The 16929-nt window shown below is 34.2% G+C and overlaps 1 protein-coding gene across 1 annotated transcript in view; it reads right to left on the reverse strand.

Moving 5' to 3' along the window:
- SNTG2 (syntrophin gamma 2) overlaps window positions 1–16222 on the reverse strand; it is a gene marked incomplete at its 5' end in the record, with an annotated part of 93624 nt that extends 77402 nt beyond the window's left edge. Inside the window, 2 exons of the mRNA XM_085317260.1 lie at window positions 2292–2421; window positions 16095–16222. Of these exons, the coding sequence (XP_085173386.1) occupies window positions 2292–2421; window positions 16095–16222 (258 nt within the window). The remainder of the gene's footprint in view (window positions 1–2291; window positions 2422–16094) is intronic.
- Window positions 16223–16929: the final 707 nt, after the last annotated feature.

Consider the following 16929-nt stretch of genomic DNA (forward strand, 5'->3'; position numbering starts at 1 on the left):
CAGTGTTCACATGAACTCATGAAATTAACCCTTGAGAAGTTAGGAAATTAGCTGAACCCTAGTCCTTAACCCTAACCTCAATCTCTGAATCCTGATTACCTTCAGGGTCTTCCAGAGAATGRTTGAAATTTTATAGGACTAAAGAAAGGTAAATACATGAAAAAAGTCTGAGAGTCTGAGAAATTACAGATACATAACCTAACTTCACTAGATGATCGAAGAAAAATACTGGTATTTGTGAGATGATAATAATGTAATAAAAAGTATTCCGAATGCATTTTCAAAAAGTCTAATATAAAGGCCTTGCCCTAGGCACTGTGGATATGAAATAACTCTTTTGTCCTCCCAGGGTCAGGGAGCCTTCTTTTACTGCAAACTTTTACTGAAATTGCATTTTAGCCTCACATTCCTGATCTTAAAAAATGTTTGCAATAAAATGGTTTCTCACTGACTTTTACATCTGTTGTTCTGATGATTAGTTAACTAGTTAAAATTGTATCGTGGCCAGACCTGTTCAGTTGTTCCAAAGGCTGCACATCTGTCACAGTCTGTTAAGCACTAAATCCAAGTAAAGATTTTACTTACTTCTAATATGATCTGTATAGAGATTACTTTCTACAGGCCACTGTTCTGGCCTAGAACATGTGAATTTATCACTGCTGTTAACAAGGCTTGATCAAACTCTCCCACAGAGGAACACACAAGATGCAGACACAAGACACAAARTACTGTGGAAGCTGGAATGCAATTTCAGTAAAAGTTTGCAAGATATTACATCAAGACACATGCTACCACAGACATTGCATTCCAAAGAAACAGACCATAGTCCTAACAGTAATAAAATACATTAATAAATACCCTGTTTGTATTTATAGCTACTTTTTAGTCTCGTATTCAGCTACATACTTGGAGTAGCTTTAAYTCATGGGAATTTTTTAAAAAGTAAGAGAATTTGATTAGGAACTAGAAAGTGGAATTGCTCTAAAAATATTACAGGAAACTTCTTTCCACTATTCACATAGCAGGTAATTATGAACATTCTTGAATAATATATATTATTTTTCTAGAATTATCAAATAGAAACAATAACCTCGAAGTAAGGTAACTTACTAAGTAATGACTAGATAGTAATATTTATAAAGGATATATCATGAGCAAATATATTGATTTTGTCAAATACCTCCTTAAATAATTTCAGATTTTTAAAAAAGAATTAATTTAATASAAGAACCATTGTGATCAAATATATGATTCCAAGTAACTTTTGAAGACCAAAAATCAAATCATTGTCTAATCTGATCGAAGATTGACCAAACCTGAYACAAATTCTATAAAATATAATCTGAATAACTAAGCATAAATTAACCAGGAGTACAAATTAAAGACATTTATGCTACCAGATCTTGGTTTAYAGCAGACATTTCAGTTTTAACTCATCTAATGAAAAAGACTAAAAATCTGCCCAGGTAATTCTCTCAGGGCAAACTGTGCTTGTATTTTTTTCATAATTGATTTCTACCAGCTCATAAAGACTAGTATATATTGTCGTTAGTGTATATTATCAYGTTGCCTATTTGACTTTGTATTTCATTCCAGAATCTTCAATAGTTTCCAGTTGTTCTTTCTTGGAACAATAACCTGTTGTCCAAATAATGATTTTCTGTTTCTCTAGGGTTTATTTAGTACCTCTGTTTTCAATAATAAATGCTACTTTTGAATTTACAGGAATAATTTACACTGGCATAAACACCTTTACACCTGTAGGCAAAAAGACACCTGTAGGCAAAAAGACAGACTTTAAATAAACCAGTTCCTAGAGAAGTTAGAGAAGTAAAAATACTGCATCCCAATGAGTCCTTATAAATCACACTTCATATTGGTTACAAAATTTCCACATGCCTACTTCAAAAATCAACAAATGCTAATTTCTGAAACTATATTTTAAGCACACTAATTCTGAGAATKTAAAAGTGATATAGTTGGCCCTATCCAAAGCTCTGTGAAATAACTAGAAAGGGTCAATATTTTGCCTTAAAAGAATCTTTAATCTGATAAAGGCAATCTGAACTTCTACTGCTCTCTTTTTACAATAATACTGCAAGTCTTGAAAATTTCAGGACAGTTTTGATTTACCAGAAACTGTGTCTCTTCTCTTTCCTTTCTCCTTTTCCTCCCAGTACATGCACATTTGTTTTATATCCTGTGTCTTAAATGTGAATTATTTTCTGCTGTTGGAAAATTAGAAATAATTCTAAGACAGCATAGACAAAAATATGCAGAAAGTAACATACATTTTGAAGTGTCAAATCACTGATGTTAGTTGATATTGCTCTCAGCCAGTCAGCACTCTCCTGGGCTGTATAAAACTGAAGTATCCCAGTACTAATTCCATCGAGTGCCAGCACTTCAAATGCATTAGATCTGCAGTAAGAAGAAACATATCCATAAAGGAAGATATGTCAGTTTTCTGAAACTGCCCAGTATTTTTCAGTGTTCAAGTGATCTTTACAATTCTTGACAAATTTGGGGGTTTGACTTTACAAAGCAAAGGAAAGGCAACAGAAAGAAAGATAATAATGGGCAGTATCAGCAGCAATACATGCAATAAATACCTTCTCTTTACCAGTATCTATATGCCTTGATAATTTATTTGCTAGAGTATAAATATATGTTTATAATTACTGAAATTAGTGTAGCATACTGAGGATATATGCATCAGATTTTTTTGAAAAACTATAAAAAAATCTTGAAACCAAAATGATTTTTTCTGCATTTCTTTCATTTTGGCTTCATTTACTAAGAATGTTTAAATAAGAACTGACTTCCCTTGTTTTAGTTTGTTAAATTCCTAAAATTTTCTATGTAAAATTCTAAGCAATGCTTCCTTTAAACTCCTTTATGACCCGGAAAATCTGCAAAATGTACTTAAAATCTTCTCTTTTTTATAATAGCATCTACACATGCTAATTTCTAATTGCATTTATTTACTTTTTATGTATCTGTTATATAACAACTTTACTCTGCAAATCTTTATCTGCTAATCAGATTCTGCCAGCATTTTCCTCACTACTTGTAGTAAGTTAAGCACCATCCATGTATCTCTGAAATCCCACACATCTGGATGCTGAAATGCGGTATCATTACGTATTTTTAACTATTAAAACTTTTGGTAGGAACAACAGAAAAGGCATGGAAGTGCAGTGGTTTAGATATCTTTTAAATATGTGACATGCAATATTTTCTGCAATGGAACTTCAGAAAGCTCCATAGACAATTTCAGTGCCCATGACTGTCATGAAAATTAGATTTTACTCAAATACTACTATAAAAGACAAGTACAAATAATTAAAAGATTGTGTAATTTCTTTTGTATATCATTTGGAAAATATTGCAGCTATCTGCTGTATTTGTAGAGCAGATTATTTATCCTTATATGTTATACTGGTTTCTTTTCAGAACTAACCTAGAACAAAATAAGATACTGACTCGAGAAGCTGTAGGATTTCCCTGAGATGCTCTGATCTAAGGTAAAGTCTAGTAATGTTTAGTTTATAATATATGTCAAAATGAGCATTCAGAGTRACATATGGACGTTACAAGGCATTTTACTCATGACTTACGGAAAAAAATATTAACCTAAAATTTGCCATTCATAGGGAGTTTGACAGTGTACACGAAAACTCAAATCTATGTATTTCCTAAAAATGGTATTATAAAATTCCCATCAAATACAATATTCAGAAGACAGTATCCCTATAAACATATATGCATACACACACACACACATATTTATACACATATGTATACACACACACACACACACACACACCTTTGAGATAGAAATGTTCATCTGTGTATGTTATCATCTATGTACTGATAGACAGTGGAGCATGGAAAAAGACTGAATCTGCTGCCATGAGGTTAAGCCATTCACAACCTACTTTAGACATCAAATTTAAATATCAATGTTAATTGTTAAAAATTAAATTAACTTTAAATATCATGCTTAAGTGAAATAGGAACTAGTACATGCTCTCCAMTGAACCCATAGTATGTCTAGAATTCTAACTCATCCAGAGTAGATACATAAATGAATGCAATGTGAATACCCTACTCAAGTGACACAGTTATACAAATGGCTGATGAATGATCACATAAATAAACTCTTAGGCTAACAACTAATACATTAGGCAATCAAGAAAACAAAATAAAACAAAACAGGTTTTATTATAAAATCTAATCTTTTATCATTTGAAAGCATGATGCTGGCAATACTTCAGATGATACTGCAACTCCAGTTGTCACATCCTCTTCCGTATTAAAATATAGTGATCAGCTATAAAATCCAGCTGACAGATTCAAACAAAAGTTTCTAGAGTTCTAAATGCTTCAGTCACAGGATATTTGCATGAAATCAAAGAACAGGGTGTGAAGGATACTGAAGATCCCCTAGTTCTACCTCCTGGCCAACAGGTTTACATTACAAATCTCTTTCCACAAGACAACACAGTATTCTAGACACAGGTGTTTGAGATGTGGCCTCACAAATGCAAAGCAGAGAAGAATACTCACTTAGACCTGCAGAGCATTTTATTATGAATGCAGCCCCGTTTGTATTATCCTTCATCACTGAAAGTGCTTAGAGCAGACCCCTGCTCAATGTGCTGTCAATTAGGATCCCCAAGCCCTCCTGCRGAGGTGTTCCCTAGCCAGTATTGTTGCATGGGCTTAGTCCACCCACAYGCAGGACTTTGCATTTGTTTTTGCTGAACTTCATGAGATTCCTTTTTGCTCATTCTTTACCTTTCTAAGGTCCCTCTTGATGGCAGTCTTAYCCTCAAGCATGTTTACTGCTCCTCCCAATTTGATGACATCCATGGACTTGATGAAGATGTACTCTCTCTAACYGAGCAGATTACCAATGAAAATGTTAAACATTACTGGCTCCACTACAGACACCTGAGGAATAATTCTTGTTAACAGCTACCAGATAAACTTTGAACCATCARCCACTGTCCTTTGAGCCCAACAGTCTAGGAAGAATTTCATCCATCTTTTAGTCCACTCTCCCTCTCTAGTCCATTCTCCCCAAATCAGCTACAAGGATGCTACAMGAGACTACAGAAAGTCTTGCAAAAGTCAAGTGCTCTCCCCTCATCAACATCATGCAAAGCAATCTGGGTGGACAGGCTCAATCCTGTCACTCCAGAGTCTCTGTGAAGAACCTGTCARTCTCCTGTTCATCCTCCATGATGCTATGCAGCCGCTTATCTCTTTGATCTTCTTTCCAACWGATAGCTCAGCCACCTCCTCTGTTGACTCCAAGCCTGGTCTGTAGCCAGTGTGCCACTGCAGCCTGTGACCAGGACAGCTGCATCCTCCCTCAGGACCTCTCTCTGGTTCAAGACTCTGATGTGCCAGAGGTGGTCACACTACCTGGTATAGGGGGACAGAGACCTGCAGTGCACCACCACTACCACCATGCTGACTCTAGCAGAAAGCCAGTTTTATCAAAAAGCGACCCYCTTTGAAGTAAGTGACTGAAATGAAGCAGGAAAAAGAACAAGTAAAGTTTACAGATGCCAGACAGTAAGTCTGTGCTGGTAATACAATGGTTTTGTTCTCAACATACTTAACTTTATTATGATTATTTCTTGCTTTTAATTACAGTAATTTCCCTCTACAAATCACATGACATACTGTTCTGTTTTACTCTGTAGTCTGAAAAGTATAATATATATATATATATAAGGCAAAAAGTAAAAACAAATATTCAAGCTAAAAATAAAAGCTGAGTAGAAAACTACTGAATGCTGATTTTTTTTCTTTTCAAGTGATGTAATCAATAAATAATGCAAACACAAAGACAGAATTGAAATTCAGGAGAAAATAAATCCTAGAGGCTTAAAGATGCCTTTCTCCATTTCTTCAAAGCATAGGGGGAAAAATAAAGAGGCACCAGTGTGCACCTACACTTTCTCAGCTGTTTTCTATTTAATACTGAAAAACAGGTTTGAGGGGTCTCAAGATGCTATGTAGTCATCTCATCACGACAAAGTATGATGAAATACAACTTTTTTTTCATTTTTTTTCCCTTGGTGGCTTCAATTCTGTAGAAAGTCAGAGCTAGAGAAAATTCCCATCTTTTCTGCTTTTCCTGTTACTGTACCAATTATTGCAAATAGAACCAAAAATTAATGGACTGCAGTCCTTAAAGCCTAGTGATAATTAGAAACAGCATGCAATGAATACTGATGGTAACTTACAACTAAGACRCAATTATATAGAGTGCAAATATGCTTCAAATGTTTCTGAGACTTTAAATGCCCCCTGYCACCAAAAAAAAGGAATATCCCTTCCTCCCCCCTAAAAAAGACCAGAAAACAGAAATGTAAGCTATTACTTCTCTGAGAAAGATTGTGTGCTGGTGCTTTACTCTTAGTATCATTTCAAATACAGATGAGATGACACTATCAAGAATTTTGCATAACTATTTTAAGTCACTACCAAAGTTCATGAAACTTATCTCTGAATTGAATAAAAGATAAGTCCTTCCAAATACAGAAGTCTCCACTTTAATAGATGCATCAACTTTATGGAATTTTTCCCACTTTGATATGATTGGAAGTATTCTTCACTACAAAGCAGCAATCACTGAATTGTATAAATGTATAAATAGTCTTACTGAGGAAAGTATCATTTAAACTCCCAGGCTGAGAAAATTGAAGGTCTTTCTCTCATCTTGAAAGACTGGAGTTGCATGATTTTCTCCAATGCAGCCTGTTCAAAGACAGCATCATTGTGGCTGTGAAGTGACAATCATCTGGAGCCAGCCATCATTCTCTAACATTTAAAATATCTTATCTCYTCCTCAGGTGTGGAAGAAGGATAACAAACATTAATTGTTAGGTACCTTAAATGTAAGAGATCATTTCTGCAGATATGTGACTTCTATGGGGAAAAGTGCACTTGAGATGCAGAAAAAATTCTGATGAAAATAATCTCCTTTTAATATTTCATATTATCTTGTTAGCTTTTACAGCTTTCTCTCACTCTATATTTATGTAGTTGGACAACTACTGAATCTGGCCATACTATCTTTAACTGGACATTGCATAAGTGTGAATAAGAATTTTAGAATGTTTACTGTTCCTAAACTTTAGGGATTTGGGCCACATTACCCTTATATTTCTTTGTTGTTATTATTTTCAGCCTTCTATCTGTAACAATTGGTTTGTTTGTTTCTTGTAAACATAACCACTCAGGAGCACGTGTTATTGTTTTCAGCCTATTTATAGCCCATTTTCATTGTGAAATGATAGATGAATCCTGGTCTGTTTTGAGATTTGTTTACTGCATTAATTTCTTTTAATAAAACAACACTTGTATGGAGAATGGCAGTCAGACTAACAGGCATCAATAGAATTAAATTTGCTTTCTGACTTTGACACTCCTTGRTAATTAATAATAACTGATACTAATAAAACTTAAAATGGCCACTGTGAGTTTTCCCATATAGAGCCATTAGCTATTAGAGAGCGGTTAAGCAAAGTACTTTTATGAGAGAAAATGCCTTCTAAGTGCCAACTGAAATGGAAAAAGCTAAATTTCTACTTTTTAGAAGTTATTAATTTCAGTAAAAGATATTTTAAAATTTTCAGTATCTGTGGAATATGAAGCAGTCTGTCCTTTAGATTTATCTTGAAGTTATATAGTATTTCCTTAATAAAAGCCTAACTGTGTGTCTGACAGCAACTGTTTTATCCCAAGAARTTTACTATTATGTTGTTACAGACAGCTTTACCTCTTCCCAGCTTCTAACTCAGTCTTCCTCCCTGTTTGTACATATTTTGATGACTGGCTTCAAATTTTCTTGTGTTTCTTATAGCATTTTCTAGTGGCTTACCTGTATGGCTCTCTCACTAGAATTTCTATTTCTATTTATGCTGAAGTTTTATGAGTTATGGGTCGATATGAAAGGAAATTCCCATAAAAGTACTCTTTGAATTTTTCTCTCTTTGAAATTTAGGAAATGAGAGGCTTTAGTACCGTAAATTTTATGTAGCCTCATATTTTCAAATAATGATCAAGTTGCTCATACTTTTGGGCTATTAGCAGAAACTATGGAGCTAAAATATATCAAGCTATTAAGCACAATCTTGGATTGCATTTCATGTTTGTTTTAGATGAACATTTTGCTTCTCATGCTGCAACTTTACTTGGAGTAGTAGAGTAAGATAACTGAAGTGACACAGAAGTTATACTTCTACAGAAATTTTCTTAACTAATCTGTCAATAGAAGCAACTCCCAGCTGTATTCCATCAGACTGGTAATAATATGTACAGAAAAAAGGGAGAATGGGGGAGACGGAACAGTTATAATATTGATCGGATCTCTTATTCTGTTCTTCATGAAGTCATACAAATAATTATGCTGGCACTAGGAAGAGGACAGAATAGGGCAAAACAAACAGCTGAAGGAGAAACYAGAGTAGAATACAGGTGTGAGATAATTTAATTGGCTTCTCTGCAGGGAGAAAAGTCTGTGGAATTATAGTCTGTCACACTCAGCATGCTTTATTTGTATGGAAGTAAGAAACCAAAAAAAAAAAAAAAAAAAAAAAAAAAAAAAAAAGAGGTGGAGGAGTTTTGCTTGAAAACAGGAGCAGCTTGAATTACTGAAAGCTATATGCAGTATCACTGTGCTACTGTCCTCTCGAGTGCAGCATGTCTAGTAGGACTGGTCATTGTGTATGTGTACTTCTGAGCAAATGTTTTATAATTTCAGTGTAATTATAGTTAGGAATAGTTTAAGTGAGATGCATTTCACCCAATTTAGCCATGTAAAGTTCTATTCCCTAAGTATACGGATGAGAGGCAAAACCAGAAGTTAGAACAAGGCAAATTACAGTTAGACATTAGGATGTTTATTTATTTATTTATTTATTTTGCCATGGAGGTGATCAGATACTGACACAGTCTGGCTGTGAACTCTTCATCCTGGAAAGTGTCTGAGACTTGACAGGGCATGGTCCTGAGTAATATGATCCCATCCAACTTACTTTGAGCACAGAGTCAGACTAGATGACCTTCAGGGCCCTTCCAACCTAAATTATTCTATGATTCTATAAGAAAAGAATACTAAACTCGGGAACAAYTTTGTACACAAGATAGGTGAGGTGACCCATTCTCTAGAGATACTTATTTCTCTCCATTGACTCTAAGGTGAGTCCAGGGATTCAGCACATTTGTAGATGAGCAACTATTAGATGTTACAGTCAGATGAGATCAATCTTACTTATTAAGTCCCAATCCCATAAAGATTTTAAGTATGTGAATTAGATGCTTAACAGAACTTAGCTGGAATGTTGGCTTGCCTTACATTATTGACAAGCATTTTAACTCAACTTATAAAATAGAAGAAAATACTACTAAATATGAACTGAAAATGCCAAAATGCAGACAAGATTGGTTTCATTCATCTTATTGAATGAACTGGCAAAATATATACAAGCAACAGTAAAAAAAAGAAACCCTTCAGCTGTATTTTTAAAAGTCTTAATGCAAATATTTRTATTTTCTTTTAATCATTTGGATGATACGGAGACATGTTATTTTCTAATTGGTTGTTAAGCACAATGGGAGTGTTTAGGGGGGTGAAAATTTTAAATAATACACCATCCTACTGCATTTAGATAACAATTATTGGACTGCCATGCCACTGTAATGCTCATTCAGGTTCAGTTTCCTCTCACACCCTTAAGCCTTTTGGTAAGAGGACAGTCTATAGCCCATGACAACTGAATTGTATTAATCAGTGTCACAAATACAGAGAATATTAAGTACATTTTGTTTWAATTATATGCAAAGGATTACTTCTTCAAGATTTTCAGCTCTCCATATGATTTAAATACATATTTTACATGGTATATGAAATTCAGACATGTTTGTTAGGAAAGAACAGATGTTCACATGCATGACTTACACTTAGTAATGTGATAGGTTTATCTGAAATCTAGAAAGCCTCTGCTTTCAGAAGAAAGAGCAATATAGCTTGCTCTTATTAATAAGCTAACACAGTGCAAGTCAGCAATAAAGCTAATAATAACCACCACAACTACTCACTTCAATATATTTAGTTCACTCTAAACTTATTTTTTTTTCCTATTTGATGCCAAAGTTAGTGGAAAGCAAGGAGGTCTGCCACTGAAACCCAAAGCTATTTATCCAGAGAMATTTTCTGGAGATATCTTGTGGCAGAGCCTTGCTGAAGTAATCCTACTGGGTTAGAATTTAGTATGTTGTTAGCAAGTAGAAGAAAAGGTAAAATAAATCTCACACCTCCAGAAAGAAAAAAAAATAATAATTCTTTGAGCTTGATAGTAATATTAATACGAACAACCCTCTGACAGTATTAATCTGTTTATCTTTTGGGTGGGGGGATAGGAAGGAATTTCTTTGGCCTTTTCCTCTGCTTGCTAACACTATGCCACATTGTGATCTATGATTCTGTCGTCTGAAGGATGCTGTTTATTAGAAGAAGTGCAAAGAGGTGTGCAACATGTAACCTTTGGGGATAAAGGCAAGTGGTTTCTGAATGTGGTTTCTGAAAGTGGATTCTGAAAAGAATGAGGATGCTTCATTTTTGCTTGCGGCACACTTAATTGCAGTACAGATTTTAAAGCTAGAATTCAGCTAAATATTGCGAGGGTGAAGATTCAGAAAATAAGCCAACTCACTTCTCTTGCTATGCTACCCTCATGCTGCTGAAGAAATTAAAGGGATGCATATGAGCTGTAAAGAGCATGTAAATACACTGCTCTATACTGCAAAGAAGTAGCAATTTCCTTAATTTTCCTGTCATTGATTTTTGATGCAGTTTTAGACTGCAAATATCTGTATCCTAAAAGATGTCTAAATTCTATCTTAAACATTCTACTTCACTTGGTGCATAAAGAACAGATACTAAAATGCTCGCTATCTGAGAATCAGTACTCAGTGATGATCTCTAATTTTGTTTTGTGTGGCACATTTTCTGTCCAGCTTTTCTCTCCTGCCTATATTTTGATTTTTCCCTCAGTTAGCAGCTTATTTTAGTCAAGGGTATGTCAGTCTCACTCTGTGGAGAGATCCGCAGAATGSCTAGCCACTTCTTGGATACCTCTACGTTTATATTCCGCTGAGCAGACATTATTCTATAGCCTGCATTTACTTGATTCCTGACAATTGATTTCCAAAATATCTTGCTGCTTGAGCAGAACTGTGACAAACTGTAAGTCTTCCTTAAGGATGAAACTGCCCAGCTGCAATAGTTGCAATCCCTAATGCCATCTCTGCACTTTATTACTGTTAAGTTGCATCCTATTTCCATTAGTTCCATCTTTTTACAAGATAYAGTGCTCCTTTTCTGCACTGATAATGCTGATTCTGTGTTGTGAGCTTGATTAGTGTAGTTCTATGTTCTGCATCAACAGCAGCCAAGTTAGTCCTTAAAGCACTCTATTAATAATATCTCTCCAAATCAATATTTTCTGTTTCGTTACAAATTGCCCTCATCTTTTCCTTTTACCAGATGTTACTATCTGCCATGGTTTCCTACCCTACTGCCCCCTTTTCTTGAGTTAGATTCCAGTTTGGTTGTGGTATTTTTCATTTACATACTCTCTGTTCAATTACTACACCTTCCTTATCTTAAAATGGTTTGCTTCATTTCTTACTGTCCTATTTATTTACTTAATTAAAGGCATTTTGTTAACCCACTGAAGTGTTAAAATGGGAAATAGAAGACTTAAGAAAGATTATCTATCTAAAAACCCAGCGAGCCAATTATAAAAACAAAACAAAACAAGAAAAAAACACAATACACTGCAATATCACAATGACCAGAATATATAGAAATAGTAAATAACATCAAAACCTAATTAAATGGTTTTTGTAACTGAAATCATAGCTACATGGGCTCAGAGCTGCTGCTGTACCTACATTACTTCCAGTCCACTCGTTTCTTGAATTTATTTTCCATAAACTTACAAATGAGTTTTTTTTTTTTTTTTTCAGTCTCTAAACTCATAATGTTCCAGAGATTATAGATATGCAATATTCACTTCTTAAAGTGCTGGTCAGTGCAGCAAATAAAGGTGATTGTGAAGTACTGCCAGTATCTACTAAACAAACTAAAAATACTTATCTGCACATTTTTCTAAAAAAAAGATTTTAGACATTCTCTGAGAAAACTAAAAAGCTATAAATTAATAGAAATATTTTCTCCCCCTTCTCTATCTTCTCCCTCCTTCCTAAAAACTTGTGAACCGCATACTTGGGGTGATAAAGATTTACTGATCTCAGTATTTCACTGTTGAGTTTATATTACAATTAGTGATCAAGTCTATCCCTAAAGTTTCCATCACTAAGTAGTAATTAACAATATTCACAGGAACAGAGTTTTCACAGTATATATTACTGTAATATTTACACAAAAACCAGGATATTTAAGATACAGATGGACTGGTGAGAACTTTAAGATGATAAAAATGGTGGTGCTATATTTTAAAAGTAAGTAAATAAAAATATTATTGATTTAGTAAGTTACCAATAAAAGTACACTAATCTACATGTTATGCAGAAATATTCAGATAAACTTCAATCATATCAGCAATCTTAAATACACTAATTAGGGGTGCCTTAGCCAGTTACTATTTCTCACCCACACTCACACTTTCTGAAGATACAACTGGAAAAATCCTGCACTGAGAAGAGAGTAGACATCTACTGTATTTCTTATCTTTCCTTTAGGTATTCTGGGACTGTTTTTCTTCCTTTTTTTGTTTTGTAATGGGGCAAACACACTTCATGAACTTGCCCTTTGCAGTATTTTTAATCATTCCTCTTCAAGTATAAAGAATGAAAAATTCCTTCCTGTTATCTCTGGTATCTGTTAATTCCTATGGTGCTGACAAAAATATAGTATGTATGAAAAAATGTACTTTTCGGCACTAAGTCAAAAAACTTCATGAGAAAAATCAAATGAAAAACCAAGTGAAATGAAAAGTCAAAGGTAAGTATTTTTCCTTATAGTGAAGAAAAGAATAACAATCAAAAAGATACAGGTTTTCCTGGCGATCCGATGACTCAAGAACTAAAAGTATACATTTTCTTGCCAAAGTTACCAGAAAACTCAGGGGAAGTACCAAGCTATTTAAAATATGTAGGTTAACCACAAAGGAAATTATATAACCTAATTTGATGAGATTAGATTATACCTTATCTAATACCACACTAAAGTCATATTATAGTCTAATAGACAATTCTAGTTTACAGTTTCTAATGTTCCTAATCCATAAAAAGGTCAAAGACATTCAGTAAGATGCTGACAAACCATACATTGACATACTCAATATTTTTTTAAAGTAAAAGCAACAAAAAGATGCCCCTCAGTAACATATCAGACACTGTTTGACCTTATGACAGGCAATCTCTTTTTTGTTCATAACATCTGAAGGCTAGAGAATATTTACAACACTAGAAGAAGAAAGCTGAAAATTATGATGGACAAGAAAAGAAAAGTGAATGAGGTCATCCTAAMTGGCTGACAGCAGCTTTCCACATCAGAACAGCAATAGTTGGACTTGATACTATACATATACTGTACAAAACTATATATTAAAACAAGCTACAGCAATTAAGCAATTGATTTTAATAACAAAAGGATGCTAAGTCTGCTGTGGCTATCTGCAAGAATTTCTAAGCTGGAAAACATAGTTTTCCATCAGGGAAAGAATGACTGAAGAAAGCAGTGTGTGTTACATGGCTGAGTGTATAGACAAGATAACAATACAAGCTTTAATAACCTCTCCCAAACCATAATAYTTTGCACAGTTTCAAGCAAATTCCTAAAGCCAGCAGTACATAGATCATTCTGATATAAAGAATGATACAGATCACTCTGAGTTTAACTGATGCAGAGATCAGAGAAGTCCCTTCACACATTTCATCAAGCAAAAGAGAAAGCACACAGCTGTGTATGTGATACTGCAAAAAAGAGTTACAATAGTTCAATGAACTTATGAATGACTTAAAAACAGGAGTGGCTGTTCTAATGCCACTGCACCTTCTTAAGATCAACTATATATATGAGGATAATATATAAATAAGTGTGTAAAAAGGAATATATAAAGAAGTATTACAGTAAAACAAAGCCATGACAGAGAACAGGAGGCATTGAAAAAGTAGCAAGGATGACATATAGATTAATAAACTCATTTAATACTGAAAAAGCGAGCATGCMGTTTACCTAATGTATGCAGACAGACTCTAAATAAATATTCAAATAATGCCAAAAATAGCAAATTAGTCAGCTAGACCCATGATACATTCAAGGGAGTTGGCATGGACTCATTCAAATGAATTTAGATTGATGGCTGAAATGTAAAAGAGAGTTGAGATATGTAAATATGGTTGAAAGAAGGGATTTTATCCAAACTGATGTTACCATTTATACTTACAGTTGTTTATTGATTTCATTTCACGTAAGGCAGACATTTGATTATATAAAGAAAGTACTGAAGACAAATGCTTGAACTTACGCTCATACAAATATGGAGAAATGTAAAAGAAAGAGCAATATGTGGGATAATAGTAAAAATATAAGCATACATTTCAGAGGAGAAAAGAACAGGTAAGGGCAGTCAGGTAGCCCTCATACAAGCAACAACATTGGTAAGAACATGGGAATGGCCTCATCAACAATTACTCTCAAGGTGGTATTCTTTTAACTCTCATATGGATATTCCTGCAGGATTACCAAAAATAGAAAGCCGAGGGATGCATATCATGTGATAGCAATAGGCTCTCTGGAATGATTCCAACTTCCTGTAGTGTTTAAAAGAAAAAGCAAAAGAACAGTAATAGAAGAATGCTGTGTACAGAAAGTGTATATTGGAGCCAGACACATCACAAGAGACTGTATCTATCCAAGCCTGAGGCTGAAAGCACTAGGCTTCTCATTCCTTACAGGAAAAATACTTATAACAGAAGGTGTTATAAATGCAATAACAGAAGTGCAATAACATTGATCAAAAGAGTTGATGCCTAAATATGCATGTAGAGATTTGTTCATTTAACCCACAGGAGAACTTCCAAGCCTTGTTGTGATATACATTTTTTGAATGGATAGAGGCCTGTTATAGATTTGGAAGAGTGACCATGCATACCGGTCAGCTAAAGCAGGGCGAAAAAAAGTGGAGCAGGAAGTGATGACAGACTTAGTAAAGAATAGAAGTAAGAGTTAATACAAAAATTGGGGAAGAACCCAAAACTCTTCTGGACAGATTATTATTATTTGATCTGTGATGCTTTAACACAAAGTCTAGGAGAGGAGCTGCCACCTGATTCAGGTGATAGTATGCATTTTTGCTTTCACATCTTTTTGTTAGTCCAGCAAAATCAGCTCTTCTATCCTATTCCACAGCTGCTTTATAAACCATTGCTTCGGTAAAAGATTCTACAATCAAAAATACAAGCTTCTATGCCCTGTATTTTAAAATACTCTGTTACAGCCAATATGAGTTTGTATATGACAATTGAATGCAGCGCAGTCACGAGAATTGTGCAGTGTTTCATTATTTTTTTAAAAAAGGTGTTAACTGACAACGTCAGAACTTGGGAATATGGAATATAGGAGTATTCTATTACAGGGGTATGGAGCGAAATGTAATACCTTAAAAACTAATTCAAGTGACGTCAAGTTTAACCTTAATTATCTGCTGACAGTAACTGAACTCTCAAGATAAAATGGATTATGGAAACGTATTTTTTGGAGCTATGTTTATCATACTTTGTTGTTGGTAATAACCAAGCATGCCACTAACTTCAAGAGATGATGACCAGCATATATACATACATATATATATATATACACACACATGTATATATGTATATACACACCTCTCTCTCTCTCTCTCTCTCTATATATATATATATATAAAATAAGAACTAACGACTTTCATAACATAAAGAATTCTTGCATAGCCAACACTCCACAGCAAAATATTAGGTCCAGCTAGGTAACCTAGTACTTCCTTTTTTAAATTACAAACCTTAATTTATCTGTTCCAGCTTTGTACCTTGAGATTCGAGCCATCGACAGAGGAACTGATAAGGTGTCTAGCCAGTGCTTCTCATATTTTGGTTCATTAGCTATGGGTGAAGAAGGTGATGATGGAGCCTGTACAAAATAAATGAGAATCAGTAAGCACAGTCTATCAGATAATACAGTGCATAAAGCATGAATATGCATTTCTGGTACTGCTTGTCTCACAAGTGAATAATATATAGCAGTAGAACTATTCAAGAAACTCAGGATCTAGTAGAAAAAAATAAAAAAGCATTTGTGTAAGAAAAGAACACTGGCCATCTTGATACTATGCTTGTGATTTAATTTCAGTATTTCAGTAATTTTAACTTCAGTATATATATGCAAAGACTACAACTGTCATGTAGAATACCGGTTTCTTATTTCAATATTGTGACTTTTAGCCATAATGTTATTAAATAAGAGATTTTAAATCCTGAGTTTCGTGTTATCACTAACCATTCATGGACTGATGAATTTTTTAAAAAAATTATCTTTGAAGTTTTCCTCCAAATATTTCTTCTAGTAAAGACGGCTGGCATTATTTAAGCAAAAAAAGATGTCCAAATCTCAGAACAGTGAAAATATGTACTTATATGACCTCTTCAATTCATTTTATGAGAACAAACAAAAGAAAACAACATTAAATTAAATGTGTATAAATGCCATTGCAGACTAAGTTAGAGGAATTAGCCTGGATATATTGTCATTGATAAAAGGGTTTAGCCAAACTTAAAGTAAAGCTTATATAGCGATTGCTCAGCCTCCTAATATATATTGTCTCTTATGTATCCCAGCTA

This window comes from Rhea americana, unplaced genomic scaffold, assembly GCF_003343005.1.
Source record: "Rhea americana isolate MKP2758 unplaced genomic scaffold, rheAme1 scaffold_491, whole genome shotgun sequence".
Taxonomy (NCBI): Eukaryota; Metazoa; Chordata; class Aves; order Rheiformes; family Rheidae; genus Rhea; species Rhea americana.